The 16,206-nt window shown below is 39.8% G+C and overlaps 1 protein-coding gene across 3 annotated transcripts in view; it reads left to right on the forward strand.

The window, feature by feature from the left end:
• The window catches only part of LOC122813975, a 602,906-nt gene that overhangs the window by 204,594 nt on the left and 382,106 nt on the right, over positions 1-16,206 (forward strand). For all 3 annotated transcript variants that reach the window (XM_044086536.1, XM_044086534.1, XM_044086535.1), the window contains exon 3: positions 12,740-13,006. In XM_044086536.1, the coding sequence (XP_043942471.1) occupies positions 12,740-13,006 (267 nt within the window). The remainder of the gene's footprint in view (positions 1-12,739; positions 13,007-16,206) is intronic.

Raw genomic sequence — 16,206 nt, forward strand, 5'->3', positions numbered from 1 at the left:
GACAGTGGCACAGGAAAATAATTTTCTTGGGTGGCGAAAGCCAGGGTACCTTTTGGCTAGGCTTATATAGGCTCTAGGGCCAATAGCCTAGTACCTACCTATGAACCTATGAAAATGGAGGTTCTGTAGTCCAGTAGCCCAATAGAACCTACCAGTCATTCTGGGATCCAGACATATCCATGCCAAATTTGTTATGGATACTCTATGCAGGTACTAAGCAACATATTAACTAGGTTACTATTGCTGCCAGTAGCCAACATTCGAATGCAAAGTCTGCCTAGTCAGCACAATGACAGCTAACTGTCAGTGCACTCAAATTTGGGATTATCATCTGCAGAGGTAATGGGAACCAGGATTACTGGCGGTTCACTCAGACCATCTTGGGTTGTCTGGCAGTGAGTTAGCATGACTTGCTGTCCAAATATGCAAAGCCAGATTGGTTAGATGTCTGAATAGTCAAAGCAAGAGTGCCTAACTCAGACTCATTTGAGTAACTAGGTCCAGATCCAGCACAAGGCAACCTAGGCAGCTAGCTGCCTAGGGCCAGATGCTGGCTTGGGGGCCAGGCATGGCCATAAACATGACAAATATGAAAAAAGAAATCTGCAAGCATCACTCCGGTTTACCAATTTCCCACTCAGTATCAACACTCCAGTCTACCATCTTGCACCGACCATTTGAACCAATGAGTGAAACTTTGGAGTTCAAATCAGAGAAGCGAGGCCTTGTTTGAAAGGAGAAATCAGTCTTTTTAAGATCACACTACAACATCATTCTATTGGCTTGGTCAAATCAAATCACATTTCAAGTTTTTTGTTTTTTTGGAAGATGTCCGTCTCACTCACATCACACTTCAACTTTGTTTGAAAGTCTTGCCCACCATATTGAAGGAGATCATGATGAGTGTGTGTGTGTGTGTGTGTGTGTGTGTGTGTATGTGTGTGTGTGTAAAAGAATACTTTTTATGACTCCTTACTCTTGTAATTATCTTAGGGCGGCCACGGTGGTGCAGTGGTTAGCATTGCCGCCTCACAGCAAGAGGTTCTCCGGTTTGATCCTCGGCTGGGGTGCCTTCTGTGCGGAGTCTGCATGTCCTCCCTGTGGTCGTGTGGGTTTCCTCCGGGTGCTCCGGTTTCCTCCCACATCCCAAAGACATGCTGCAGGTGGATTGGACACTCTAAATTGGCCCTAGGTGTGCGTGTGAGTGTGCCTTCTGTGGAAGGTTGGGCGCCGGGCTGGCAACTCGACACTGTAAAACTCCACTGCCATTCAATGTGCGGACAAGGTGATCCGCTGTGGCGACCCCTAACCGGGAAAAGCCGAAAGAAGAAGAAGACTCTTGTAATTATCTTATGACTCCTACAATTCTGAGGCCCACCACATCCAGGGTGCAGAAAACACAAGCACCTTTTCATTTAGGTAAATCACTAGGGATTTCAGTCAGTAATTCTTGTTTAGAAGAAGAATATCCTCACTTTTTAACTAAGCACTTTCAGGAGTGCCATTCATTAGAGTTTCATAGTTATTCTTGTTCAAAAGACTACTATCTTTTGTTGTTGGTGTTGTTGTTAGTCAAGTACTGTCTTTTAAGTAAATTTTGGAACAAAGAAGTTGAGAGATACTTTTGTCCTTTGCTTGTAAAATTGTTATGAGTTGCAGTCATTAAATTAAGACCGGCATACATTTCAGACTTTGTATCCTTGAGAAAATGCTTGCTAATGTAAAGCTTTTTATTCTAGCAACTTTCTAAGTACATAAGAGAAACATCATAATTATTGGGACTCTGACTGGTGAGCTAAGACTAGAGAAATGACATTCTGCTGATAGGGATGACTGCAATTAGGAGTACAGAGAATAGGAAAGGGGGGGGGTAGAGTTTTCTTTGGAAAAACTGGCAAAGGAAACAAGGTATTGAAAGAAAATAATTAGAAAGGGAAAGTTAATAGAAAGGGAAGAGGCTAAGCATACAATTGGACTGCAAGCTAGAGATTGCTCTCCCTATCAAGGATTGATATCAGGGTATAGGCAAAGAGAAAGAAACAGAAGATCCTAAGTGAAAGGCCAGCATTGGTAGAGTTTATAGTAGAATCTAGAACAGAAGTTGTGAAAAAAAGGAATAATTAGTAGGGCATATAAAATATTGCACGATAACTACAGGAATCAATCAGAAGAGGTTAGAAAGGACTGTAAAGAAAGATTGGATAAGGATTTCACAAAGAAACAATGGGACTATATATTTAAGACTCCCAAATATGCAACAAAGTCTAGACGATTTAGTATTTTTTCTTGGAAGTGTTTGCATATTTATTTTAATACCCCAAGCAGATGCCAAAAAAAATTTCCTCAGGTAGATTGCAAATGTTGGAGGTGTGATGTGGAAAAATAGGTGATTAGGAACATTACACAAGTAATGAATTGGCAGACTTTAAAAATTCTCTGCAGACTACTCTGTCAGAATTACTGGTTGAGCAAATTAGTGCAACTAAGTAAGTTTTTTTGAGTTTTGGTACAGTGGTTGAGGTGTTTACCTTACAGACACAAGGTGCAGGGTTTGATTCTTACATGGGGTAAATGCCTAGACTTAAAATGACTCATTATGACAGTAAGCCTAGTACTAATCTATGAACTTATGAACCTATGAACTGAAATTGCCTAGACACAGGAAGGCCTTGCTGAGTTTAATTTTGATGGCTGCCAAAAAGCAATTACTAGAAAATGGAAATCAAAGTCTAAACCAACCATACTAGAAGTAGTGAATATGGTAACAGAGATAAAAGAACTGTAAATGAGATATTTAGAAAAGAGTAGCTGCATATTACATAGAAAAAATGGGAATTGTGGGAACAATACATGCAGAATAATGTTTTAGGGGAGGAGTGAGGTGTAAGGAAAGGCAGGAACTGAATGAGCTATGTAATGTTTGATTTATCAATGAATGTATAGAAGATTATATGTGATGTATAATGTTTGCAAATGAAAATGTGTCAATATGGTTTGTTTTCATTTATATAAATGTATTATTGCCTATGTCATAAGTGATAATTCAACAAAGATGCTTCTTGTTTAAAAAAAAAAGAAGTTGAGAGGTGGGGAAAGTCTGTGTGTCCAATGTATTGTTTTGTCAACAGAGATTTGAGATACATTTCTGGACCATTATTTATGAATGTGTTCTGTTGTTCTCAAGCAGATAGATATCTGAGGTGTACAATCTTGCAAGTGGCTGTAATCGAGGGTTTTGTGTGTGTGTGTGTGTGTGTGTGTGTGTGTGTGTGTGTGTGTGTGTGTGTGTGTGTGTGTGTGTGTGTGTGTGTATACCTAAGCCCAATCTGACCATGATACAGCTCTGGTAGTGACACTATTGATGGCTTGGTCCTTCAGTGTCCAGTCAAAGGAGTAGCTGGCTTCACTGTCAAGGCCATGAGAACTAGGTTTCTGTGCTGCCACAGTAAAGAAGAACTATCATTTTAATAAATAACCCCACTAGAAGTCCTGTGCCAGATCAGTCTCCCCCTTCCTCGAGAGTGTGGCTTAAATATTATTGAAATACCTAGTAGTTCTGTGAACTGATACTAAAGAAGAACAAAAATTTTAATAAATTAGTCCGCTAGAAGTCCTGTGTTATATCAGTCTCCACCTTTTTTGAGAGTGCGGCTTAAATACTATTGAAACACATAGCAGTTCCGTGAACTGAAACTGAAGAAGAACTACGATTTTAATAAATAACCTCACTAGAAGTCCTGTGTCAGATCAATCTCCCCCTTCTTTGAGAGTGCAGCTTAAATACTATTGAAAGGCATAGCAGTTCCGTGAAATGAAACTAAAGAAGAATGACAATTTTAAGAAATGTAGGTGCTGCTGAAGACTGTGTATTTGATATCTCTGTCCATTTAATAGCTCCTGTTGCTTGTAACACTTTAGTGTTCTGCATTGTCTGCTGCTGTATGAACACTCCATAAGGGATGACAGCTGCTCTCCATAGAAACTCATCTTTCATTTCTAGCTCTTATTCTGTTTTTACACTATAATTTAACCCTCTCCTAAGCGACAAGTTTTGTTGTGTGTCTGAAAAGAGTAGCGTCTCTTAGACTTTGCTGGAAAATAAAATCACCATCAATTCTCGAGCTTGAAGTAAATCCAGTGCAGTGGTATCTTTACCTTAGATCCAGCCTGCCACTGTTTACTGATAGTTTTTTTCCTACTTTGCTACGCCTAGTCCTGGTTCTAATTTGTGTTATTCATTGGCTTTTCTGAATACTGGTCTGTCCCCCCCCCCCTCCTACCTAACATCTGGGTCTGTTATCTCAAGTTTCAAAAACCCTGGGTGCCATTTTTAATTCTCCTTAACAGCTGTTTCATCATCCCTGGCAAGAGTTCATATTACATGTTCTTAATATTGTTTTTCTGTTTTAACTCTCGCAAATGTTAAACTTTCTAAAATCAATTACCGTCAAACTGTGGGAAGAATTCCTGTCCAATTTTTAACTATTGCCACCAGCTTCTGCTTATGCTACCTAATATTTTTTGGTCACATGGATGTATGCCTCAGTAACTTTACTATATGCATAACTACTGCTTTAACAACTTTTAATGGGATTTAAATGTGTCACAGCTAAAAACTGTTAGATTTTACTAAATGAATTACAATTGATTGTACAACTTTGTAATGTAACTTAAGGTATCACAGCTAGAAACTGTTAGACTTAATTGTGTATCCCAAGTATCTGAGTTTCACTGTAACTAACTGAAAAGCTACATAGGCTATTTAGCGAATATGAAAAAAAAGTCTGATTTCCTTCTTATTGTTGCTATCTTGCCATGATGTTGCCCTAGTTTTTCCTAATTCCGGAGAAAAGAATTTCTTGAATGTATATCAGCCACATTGTTAACCAATCTGCTCATTGTGTTTTATTGACTTAGTCTTATATAATGTAGATGCTGTGCTGACTTAGGTCTTTTATTTAACCTAGAGCAGACATTCACTGCAGAAATTAATTTTCTTTAGAGTATTATGTTGTATTTTATTATTTCTCCTGCTGCATAGTCTGTCTCCTTCTAAGCTATCTAAACTTATTACTTTAGAACCCTGCAAGAAGTCCTGTGTCAGATCAATCTCCCCCTCCCCCTTCCTTGAGAGTGTGGCTTAAATACTTTTGAAAGGCATAGCAGTTTTGTGAACTGAAACTGAGGAAGAACTACAATATTAATAAATTTAGGCGCTGCTGTAGTCTGTATATTTAATATATCTCTCCATTTAATACAAAGAACTTCTTCAGTTTGCTGTGCATCACCAAATTTCTCTCTACAACCTGTTCCCACCTCACTAATACATGAACTTCTTCTAAAACTAAAAACGTGTTCTTTCTCCGGTGATAATCTGCCATCAGAATATTTAAAATTCACTGCTGAATTAATAGCATACTCAGTTAGCATCCTGATAAACAGATCCATCACAGAATCTGAAGTACCCAAATTCTGGAAAAAATCCATTATAATCCCCTTACACAAGGGTGGCTAAATCAAAGAATTAACAAATGATCGACCCATTTCTATCCTCTCACCATTATTAAAACTTCTGGAAAGATGCATACATACACAACTACTGAAACATCTATCCATTAATAACCTCCTCACACTAATATCCTTCACAGATACTGTGAACAAAGCCATGGACTCCGGCTAATTAACTTCAGTAATTTTATTAGCTGTATCAAAGGCCTTCAATACAGTATCGCATCTCAAACTATTACAACAACTATCTACACTAGGATGCTCTCAATCTACCCATAATTGGTTTTCCTATTATTTAACCAACAGACAGTAATGTGTTAGGTGGCAAACTACTCTGTCGCACTACCAGTTTCTAGAAGGCCAGTTTCTAGAAGGCCAGTGCTTGCTTGGGCTAAAGGGAAGTCTCTGTGTTCACCAGTGGGAGTGGTTAACACTGAACAGCCTGTCTGTCCCTGGAGGAGTGGTTACTGCCTAGAAGCTGTAGTTTTATTGGCCATTTTGGGTCAATTCTAAACTCCTTGATCTGTCTCTCTTAAAACCCGGCTGCCTCGTGGTTTTGGCATCTTTTCAGGCTTGCTAGTTGTTGCTGAAGCACCTACCAAGGGGAGAAAACGCTGAGAGAAGAAAAGGAGCCACTTTTGTGATTTTAAGTATTTTCTTCTGATTTTTTGTTAAGTTTTACTGCTTTGCCGCCTACTTTTTGACATTTTCTGGCTTGCTAATGTTTATATCTGTAACAGTAACAGTACTTGGAACACATCTAGAGCCTGTTTACTGTATTTCCTGTGTTGCACTTAATTTAAAATCGTTTTTTCTCTAAAAACTGCATTTTACCTGATTGCCTGTCCCTGGAGGAGTGGTTACTGCCTAGAAACTGTAGTTTTATTGGCCATTTTGGGTCAATTCTAAACTCCTTGATCTCTCTCTCTTAAAACCCTACAACTCTCTTTTTGTGTGGTTTTGCGCACTGAGCAGCGTCGGGCAGCGCCACCTAAACAGCTTTAGACTATTCCAGGCTCCACAAAGTCTGCTCTTCACTTTTTCCCTTAGAACTGTTCAAACTCTCAAAGTAATCACTCTATTATCTTTCTAAAGCCCTGCACTTGCTCAGCCCTTATAAGGAAACACTAACTAACTAAAGCACTACACCCTCCTTGACTTCTCATAAGTATTAGGCTCCCGATTGGTCCTTCCTGATCAAGTGAAAAAGCAGTTCCCTTCCCTAATCTGATCAGTAAAAAAACAGTTCCCTATACTTATCTGGTATGTCCAAGGGTCAGTTTCAAGGTTACTCTTCAGTCCAGCTGGTGAATCTAGGAATTTTGAGGCAATGTTACAATTGCCTTATGTACACAGACAACCCTCTCCTCCGTCCAACAAACTGTAATACATGTGAGAAATGCAGTTACACAGCCAAACTGGAGGCAGAGCTCTCTCAACCCAAGACTGGCACAGTCAGTCAGGAGGAAAAGGTAACCACCCACACCACAAATCCAGTCTCACACAGACCTATTGCATCTGCATACCCAACACATAAACACATAAAAACATACTCGGAGGCTCTAAATAAAAATCTGCCTAAACAGCAAAGACCTCCTAAGCAGATATCCAAGCAACAGCCACCCCTCAACAATACCCACGAATCACATATCTCACAAAATCAGTGTGCCTCACAGTCACAGCCCTTAAGGCCAAACAACACACCAAATATACTTGTTATAGGGGACTCTATTGTCCGGCACACTGACGTCCCGCTCACCAGACTGAACAAGGAGAAGGTCACTGTAAGCTGCCTGTCGGGTGCCAGGATCTGCCACATAACGCAAGCACTCAGGTCACTCCAAAGCAAGTACAAGTATGACTCCGTCATTGTCCATGCTGGTGTTAATGACCTGAGACGTACCTACCTGGACTACATGAAAAGAGACATAGAGGAGCTCTCTGACCATGTAGCCCAGGCTGGTATGACCCTGACCTTGAGTAGCATCTTGCCCTCACCAAGAATGATGCCACAGTATAAAGACAAAATGATCAGTTTCAACAATTGGCTAAAGTATTGGTGTCATTCAAAGGGGATCCAGTGTCTGTCAGCCTGGGATGACATGCTCGACAAGCCACGTTGCTTCGCTAGGGACGGCTTGCACCTGTCACCCTTAGGCTTTTGTATACTGGCCAAGGCTCTTGCCACCCCATAGTGCCTTTTTAGGCAAGGCTCAAAGGACAAACCCACCTCCATAGACAACCCAAGGATAAAAAAACTAAAGGTAATGCTACTCAATGCCAGAAGTCTAAACCTCAAGATGCACGCACTCGAGGCTGTCCTCAGTATGGAGAAAATCGATGTCTGTGCAGTAACAGAAACCTGGTTCAAGGCTCCTGAGCGCACCCCAGCACTACCAGGTTATAACTCATACCATGCGTTTCGGCCCCAAAACTCGGACCGAAGCACAAAAGGAGCGGGAGTATCTATATTCATCAAAGATACCCACACCTCCAGGTTAGTGGCACTGCACGAAGCATCGGAAACCATCCATGTGCAACTACTAACAGCGGACAAAACTGCCTTTCAGTTTGTAGCCTGCTACAGAACACCCTCCCTACTACAGGAACCCCACTTGGCATTCCTGAGAACACTGGAGAATATGAAGGTCTCTCCAAACACTATGTTATTGGGTGACTTCAACTACCCAAACATTGACTGGGAAAACTACTCAAGCCCAAACACCCTCACCCAACGGTTCCTTGAATTTATAAACTCTAATGCGATGGAACAACTGGTCACCACTCCCACAAGAGGGAACAACATATTGGACCTGGTCATCACCAACATGGGGACTCTATGTTCCACACCAGAGGTAAACCCCTCATTGGTAAGATCAGACCATAAACAAATTTCCCTGGACATCCATATCCCGTCCCCACCCCCAGCCAAGGAAATCACTGTAAAGAATTTCTCAAAAGCCAACTTTGCACTTCTCAAGACTGAGGTGGAATCCTTCAAAGCCCCCAGGCCAGAGGATAATACAGCCCAATCCGCAGAATCCTTTACAAATGCATTCTATGAGTACCTGCAGGAATGCATGGCTTGTTCTATCCCAAATAAAACCAAGACTCACTCCTCCAAAAACAGGAGACCGGTCTGGTGGACCCCGGCCATAAATAAGCTATACAACAGAAGGAGGAAGCTACTACATGACAGAGCAAAATCCCAAAAAGGGAAGGCATCTCTGATCAGTATTAGCAAGAAACTTCATTCCTCATAAAATCATCAAAGGCCAGTTTCGAAAGAAAAATTGCCCTAGACACTAAAGATAATCACAAGGCCTTCTTTAGTTATGTCAGGAATATGGGTGGAAACTCCCAGATATGCTCTGAATTGTTGCATAATGGTACAAAATATACCGAACCTACAGACATAGCCAACATCCTGGCAGACAGATTCAGCGCAAACATCTCCCCCCCTTCCCCCCCAAAGGAGCAAATGCCTATCCCAACTGAATGTAACCTCCCTGACATCACAGATGCACAGGTGAAAGCTACCCTCTCCAAAGCAAAAAACACAGCATCTATGGGACCAGACGGTGCCCCAGGCTGTGTCGTACACGAGCTCCAAGAAGAACTGTACCCTCACATTAAGTCACTGTTCAAACTTAGCCTTACTACAGGATATGTACCCAAAGAATGGCGTACAGCTACAGTGGTCCCACTCCACAAAGGTGGTGCCACAACGGACCCCGGGAACTATCGCCCCATAAGTCTGACTAGTCTGGTCTGTAAAGCTATGGAGCGTATTATCATGGAACTCATAAACAAAGACATTGGGAGCCTCCAGACACTGGACCCTACCCAATTCGGCTTTGTTAAGGGCAGATCTTGCCTCTTAAATCTAGTTGATTTCTTTGAAACAGTTACCAAAGCCATAGATGAGGGCAAGGTAGTCCACATAGCCTACCTGGACCTCGCAAAAGCCTTCGACACAATACCCCACTCGGGCATCATAAATAAGCTTACCAGCTTAAATATCAACCCCTATATCACAAGATGGGTTGCAAACTGGCTCAGAGATAGAACCCACATGGTCAGAATCACAGGTGCCATGTCCGAATCCAAACCAGTTACAAGTGGCGTCCCACACGTCTCAGTTCTGGGACCTCTCTTGTTCGGTATATACTTCTCTGAGGTTCAGGCTAACACAGGGGGATTATGGCTGACAAAGTTCGCAGATGACTGCAAACTGGGGACCATAATCGAATCTCCAGCTGACACAAGCATCCTCCAAAAGGGTCTCACAGAGACGGATGCTTGGTGCCAGAGCCACGGCCTCAAGCTAAATGCTAAAAAGTGCATAGTCATCCCCTTTGGGAAAAACAAGGTGCCCACAAATTACCACATAGGTGGTAATCCATTAAGTACGGAAGAAGTAATTAGAGATTTGGGGACCAACGTAGATAGTAATCTCTCCTTTGATAATCACGTTGCCAAAGTGGTTAGAAAGACCTTCCATATAGCCCACCTTATCACGAAAGGGTTCGCATCTAGATCAAGAGAGGTCATTGTGCCCCTCTACTCGTCACTCATCAGGCCCATAATTGAATACAATGCCCCTTTTGGGATGTACCTTACCCGACACCTGCAGCAACTGGAGAGACCCCAAAAGTACCTCACCAAGAGGATCATGGGCTACAAACAGATGTCCTATGCAGCTCGACTAAAGAAACTCCAGCTCTACTCAGTTGCTTACTGCCTACTCAGAGGCGATCTATGCCTGACGTACAAAGCCATGTCAAACCCAGAATTAAAGGACATGCTCCACCTCAAAAAATCCAAGTCCCTTAGAGCTACACGCTCCAGGGCCTTGAACCTCAGCATAAAAATAAATAGGACATGCTGGAGGGACAGATTCATTTCCCAGAGGCTCCTCTCACTCTGGAATAGAATCCCAATTCATGTTAGACATAGCCCCTCGCTGACCCTCTTCAAGCGAAATCTGGACGCGTGGATGGGAAATCGCAAATTCACCCCTGGGATCTCTTCTGTGTCCCTGCTAGACAGAGGCACAGTAAACTAATCTTAAAAGGGTACCTTCTGTGACCTACTTTACAGAGGCACAGTAGGCTAATCTAGCAGGGAGGCGGAAGCCAAATACACTCTGGCTAGGCTTATAAATGCCCTAGGGCAGATAGCCTAGTATCTACCTATGAACCTATGAACCAGTTTAATAAAACAGGAGTCCCACAGGGATCCATTCTTGGACCTTTACTTTTCAGTATTTTCATTAATAGCCTGTACACTGCTTCCCTTCAAAGTACACTTATCCAGTATGCAGATGATTCTACCATTATCTCCTCCTCAAACAACTTCCAGTATCTCCTAAAAATAACACAAAATGCCTTTACTGCTATTGAAACCTGGCTAAATGAAGAACAATTACTACTTAACCCCCCAAAATCCAAACTTCTATTGTTCTCACCTAAACCACTTTCACAAGACTTCAAAATATCCTCAAAAAATAAAATAGAAATAGAAGTTGTAACTCAGCCAAAGCTATATCGAATAATCATAGATAATAAACTCACCTTCAAACAATGTATAGTCAATGCTATTAAAAAAACACTTATCAAATTGGGAAAACTTTACAGACACAAACAGTTTATGGACCACTCTACCAAAAAACACTTGCCAGTATCTTCTTGCTCCCCTCCCTCATGTATGGTGCCCCCATTTTCACACACCTCCACAAGTCCCTAATGAATAAGCTATAATCATGCTATTATAAAATAGTCAAATTTGCAGCCGGTACCTCCTACCGCTCACACCACTTTTCTGCCTTCAAGGAACTTCACTGGCTAGAATTCCCTCAGTACATTCACTTTATACAATTAACTCTTGCTCACAAATTAATTTACAAACCTGATAGCTGCTCTGCCTTAAAAACTACCTTACAGTCATATACCCCATCTAAAACTCTCCACACTCCATTCCACAAATAAACAACTCTTAAATGTTGCACACCTAACAAAAGAGCTGGTCACAGCCTTTACTCTTATACCATTGCTAAACTTTGGAATGCCTTACCACCAAATATTACTGATATAAATTTTTTTAAAGCTTTTAAATCCACTCTAAAAAAACACTTAAAACACTTACTCAGTACTTACATTTGCCCTTTATCCTTACCTGAAGACCACTACACTTAATCACTACCTCTCTACCCTACTCCTTGTCCACTTCTCCCCCCTTTTGTTTTATTCCATCATCTCTTATCTCTCTTTCTCTTCTTATCTATTAGTAGCTTTTCCTTTTCTTTCCAGCTATCTTGAACTTCTTTCTACCATTTTACTCTTAATTTTCTCCCATTCCTTTTATTTCTCCTACTACAGCATACTCCTCCTATACTTTATCCACTTTGTTAATGCATCTTAACCCATACTTCCTTTCCTTCTATAATTCCTTCTTTATTTCCTTATATACACTATTATAATTGCTTCTCTACCTTTTCCTTCTTCTTAATCTAATCCTACTTTATATTATTTTTATGTTGTCTGTTCCACTGCTGTATGATTTGTTCCTAATCCATTAATGAATCTGGAACTTTAGAGAGAATTTTACAAACTACTTTTTTATTGTCATACTTCCAAATGATATAATTATTGTATTATGTCAACAAATCTGTTTATACGGCTGCAAAGTGTAATGTATTATATGATCATATTTTTGGATCTTTTCTCCCCGGACCTCTGCTGAAAATGGGTTTTTGACCCAGTCAGACTTTCCCGGCCACCAAGTTTCAATAAATAAATAAATAAAGAGATAATGTAACTGCATTTACATAGAGCAAGACACTATAGACAGGCTGTAAACTGATCAGTATAGTACCTCTGTGTATCTAATGGGATGAAGTGTGCTAGGATACACTGTAACACAGTAAACTAATTATGGAATGGATTTAGGAGGATCTTTTCACTTGCATTTTCTGGTTGTACTTCTGACTCTTCAAAAAGGTTAACCAATTTGCTCAAATAACACAGTAAATGCTTAGGACAAAGGTACATTCCTGTCTATGATTGCCTTTTTCAAGTGAGTTGTATGTGAACAGAGATTTGGTCTGTAACAGCTGAATGCATAAAGTGTTAATATGCAGCTCTACTGCCAGTTTGACTTATACCTTAAGTAGTGCCAGTTTCAAATATATGACACTAATGGTCCTCTTTCTCTCAATTAATATTTACAGGTAATGGTAGCCTTGTGGAAGTTGAAGTCAGTTACAGTGATAAACCTGTCTGTAACAACACTGAAATATTCTGCAATGGAACTTCAAATCCTGATATGACATTAACACTCAAGAGGTCTAGCCACAAGATAAGAACAGATCAAAAACTATTCCTCATCTTTAAAAATTACAGATTCTTCCTTGCCTTCAGCCTAACATCGGCCGACTTTGGAAGGTACATCTGCAGACACAACAATGGAATACACATTATCACTGTTGCACTTATGGGTAAGCACCAGGCCCTGTTTTTGTGAAACTTGCTTAAGCACAAGTGTCATATTTTTATTTATTTATTTTATTTTACTTTTGTTTACCGGGTTTGTCCAACTGGATACATGCCCATTTTCAGTGGAGGCCCGGGGAGAAAAGCTCCAGCTATACAGTATAATAACAATATACAAAAAAACATTGCATAGCATTTAGACATTACAATAGAAGCACTAGACATTTCAAAAACAACATATTGAGACAATATAAGGAAAACTTAGTTAGGCAGTAACATTAGTATAGAGTAATAGTTCTGAGTTAACAAAAATAGGAATGAGACAGAAGCATAATGTTAATAGGATTATAGGTACCTAGTGAAGAGAGTGCAAAGACTAGATGGAAGGGGTAGTAGCAATGAAATGATAAGAAGTGGAGAGATATGGTAGAGAATAAAAGTATGTTAGTGTCAGATAGTTTGTAAAAAGGAAAGAAAAGAAAAGATAGTCTGGGTTATTACAAGAGCATAACCAGTGATTAGAGAGAAAGAGTTTTAGTTTGGTTTTAAATATTGGGAGAGAGGTGAGGGTGGTCAGATCGTTTGGTAGTTGATTCCATATTTTACCCACTGTGTTTGAAAATAAAGATTTGCCTACTAAGTTATTTGAGAAGGAAGTGTGAATCAACATTTTGTTGGCAGAGCGCAGATTATTCAGATTATTATAGGGTCTTATAAGGGTAGAGAGAATTGGGGTGTTAGTAGGTTGGTAAAGGGCTTTGTGGGCAATTGTGAGTTGATTAAATTGTAATAGTAGTGGTAATTCAAGCCACCCTAACTGTTTTCGATTCTGACAGTGGTGGGTCCTAAAAGAAGAGTTGGTAGCAAATCTTGCAATGTTATTGTATGATTTAGTTAGAGTGTTTAGGTTATGTTTGGAAAGATTTGTATATATAGGGGAAGCATATAACAGGGAAGAGATTAAGTGAGTTCTGGCTGTTGTGGCTCTGGTTGTTGGTGTCAGGAAAAGTTTAATGCGGTAGAGGGATCCAAGTTTTTTATTAGTAGATTTAATCATAGAATTTATATGAGAGTCAAACTTAAGTTGATTGTAAATAGTAATTCCTAGCAGTTTGGTGGTAGGGTCTGGAGAGATAATGGTACCATCTTCAGATGTAAGTGTGAAATGGAGAAGGGTGATAGATGAGATGGGGTAAAGAGCAGTAATTTGGTTTTTTTAGGGTTAAGGAGAAGGTAGTGGTTAGTGAACCATTTTTCAATAATAGAGAAGGCTTTCTGTGTGTGAGAATGAAGATCAGTTTGAGATGAGGCAGAGCAAATGATAGTGGAGTCATCAGCATATTGAATACAGGTAGACTGTGGAATGGAGCGATGAAGGTCATTTATAAAGATGGAAAACAATAGTGGACCTAAAATAGAGCCTTGTGGGACACCTAGAGAGGTAGGAAGAAGGTCAGAGAGATGGTTGTGCCAGAGAACTGCTTGTTTTCGGTTGTCCAGATAGGATGTGAACCAGTTCATCGTAGGATGGTCGAAGGAGAGGGACTTCAGTAAGTGGAGGAGAAGTTGATGATTGACCATGTCGAAGGCTTTAGATAGATCAACAAAGAAAGCAGAGGATAAAATATTATTGTTACGATTATTGTTGATACAGTTAGTAAAGGATAGTAAGGCTGTGGTGGTACTATGAAATGGCCGAAATCTGTGTTGACAGTTAGCAAGGAGCTGATGTTGAAGTAGGTGGGAAATAAGTTGTTTATGGATACATTTCTCCATAATTTTAGCAAGTGGGGAGAGTAGAGCAATGGGACGGAAGTTAGAGAACTCAGTAGAGTCTCCACCTTTGTGGAGAGGAATAATGTAGGAGATTTTCCAAATTGATGGGATTAGGCCTTCTGTTAAGGTTCTATTGATTAATACAGAGACTGGGTAGGCAATTGCTTTGGCTCCTATTTTGAGGTATTCGGCTGGTAGTTGGTCAGCTGAGGGAGTGTTAGGTTTTAGTTTTTGAAGTAGAGAGGAGATATAGGAGGTAGGTATAGGTTCTAGGTGAAAAGGAGGAGGAGTAAAGTTTGGTTTGGGCAGGTTAGATGTATCTGGATTTTGCTGATTAGCTAGATTTAGTATAGTGGTAGTAAAGAAAGAGTTAAAGGCATTGTCTGTTTGCATTGGACAGTCTGGTTTAGAGCCTAGTGGATTGGGTGATTCAACTCTGCCTGGGGATAGAAGTGAATTAATAGTAGACCAGAATTTTTGTGGTTGTTTAAGTGATGTTTGCTGAAGTTGTATATAAAAGTTCTTTTTGTCTTGTAGGATAGCTTTTTTTGTAATATTTCTGTGTTGTCTATATTCTACAAACTTAATGATATAATGGAATAATGATTTAATGGCTAATAGTTATTAATGAGTAGCGAGTAGTCAGTGCAACAATGTGTAGTTTTAATGGTTAGTGGGACAACACTGAGAGAGTAGTGGTTTCCAACAGTCTGCAGGGCATAGCACAGGTGACAGTCCAGTAGCAGATAACCTATAACCCATGATAACAAGTACTGTGTAAGTGATCAATACTACTGAATTGTCTGCATTAAGTGTAAATACATTGTTGGTGGTCAGCACTGGACATTCAGCAGTCAGTAAAATAAAGTGCTATTTAAATCAGTCAGTCTGTCCCCAAATTTAAAAAGCAGTAATTCAAGACATATGGAACATTAGAACTAGGAAGTATTTTGATAATAAGTGAAAATATTTTAGCAGCGTTATGTAGAAGTTTTTAAAATTATATAAATCCCAGGTGATGCAAATGGTCATTTTATTTCTAACCTGATACTGAACTCCGGTCTGCTAATGATTGGCAGTAGATTTTTATGATGCCGAGTTGCCAGCCCAACGCCTAACCTTTAGCGAAGGCACACCCATTCATGCATGTCTTTCGAACACCACTTGACCGCACTCCAGCCGAGAATTGAACAGGAAAACCTCTTGCTGTGAGGCAACAACATTACCACTGCACCACTGCGGCTTATATATATATATATATATATATATATATATATATATATATATATATATATATACGTATACCTATATATATATATATATACATGTATATATATATATATATATATATATATATATATATATATATATATATATATATATATATATATATATATAGATATATATATATATATATATATATATATAT

Source organism: Protopterus annectens, chromosome 10.part0 (assembly GCF_019279795.1).
Source record: "Protopterus annectens isolate FY-2018-M chromosome 10.part0, PAN1.0, whole genome shotgun sequence".
In the NCBI taxonomy this organism is placed as follows: Eukaryota; Metazoa; Chordata; order Ceratodontiformes; family Protopteridae; genus Protopterus; species Protopterus annectens.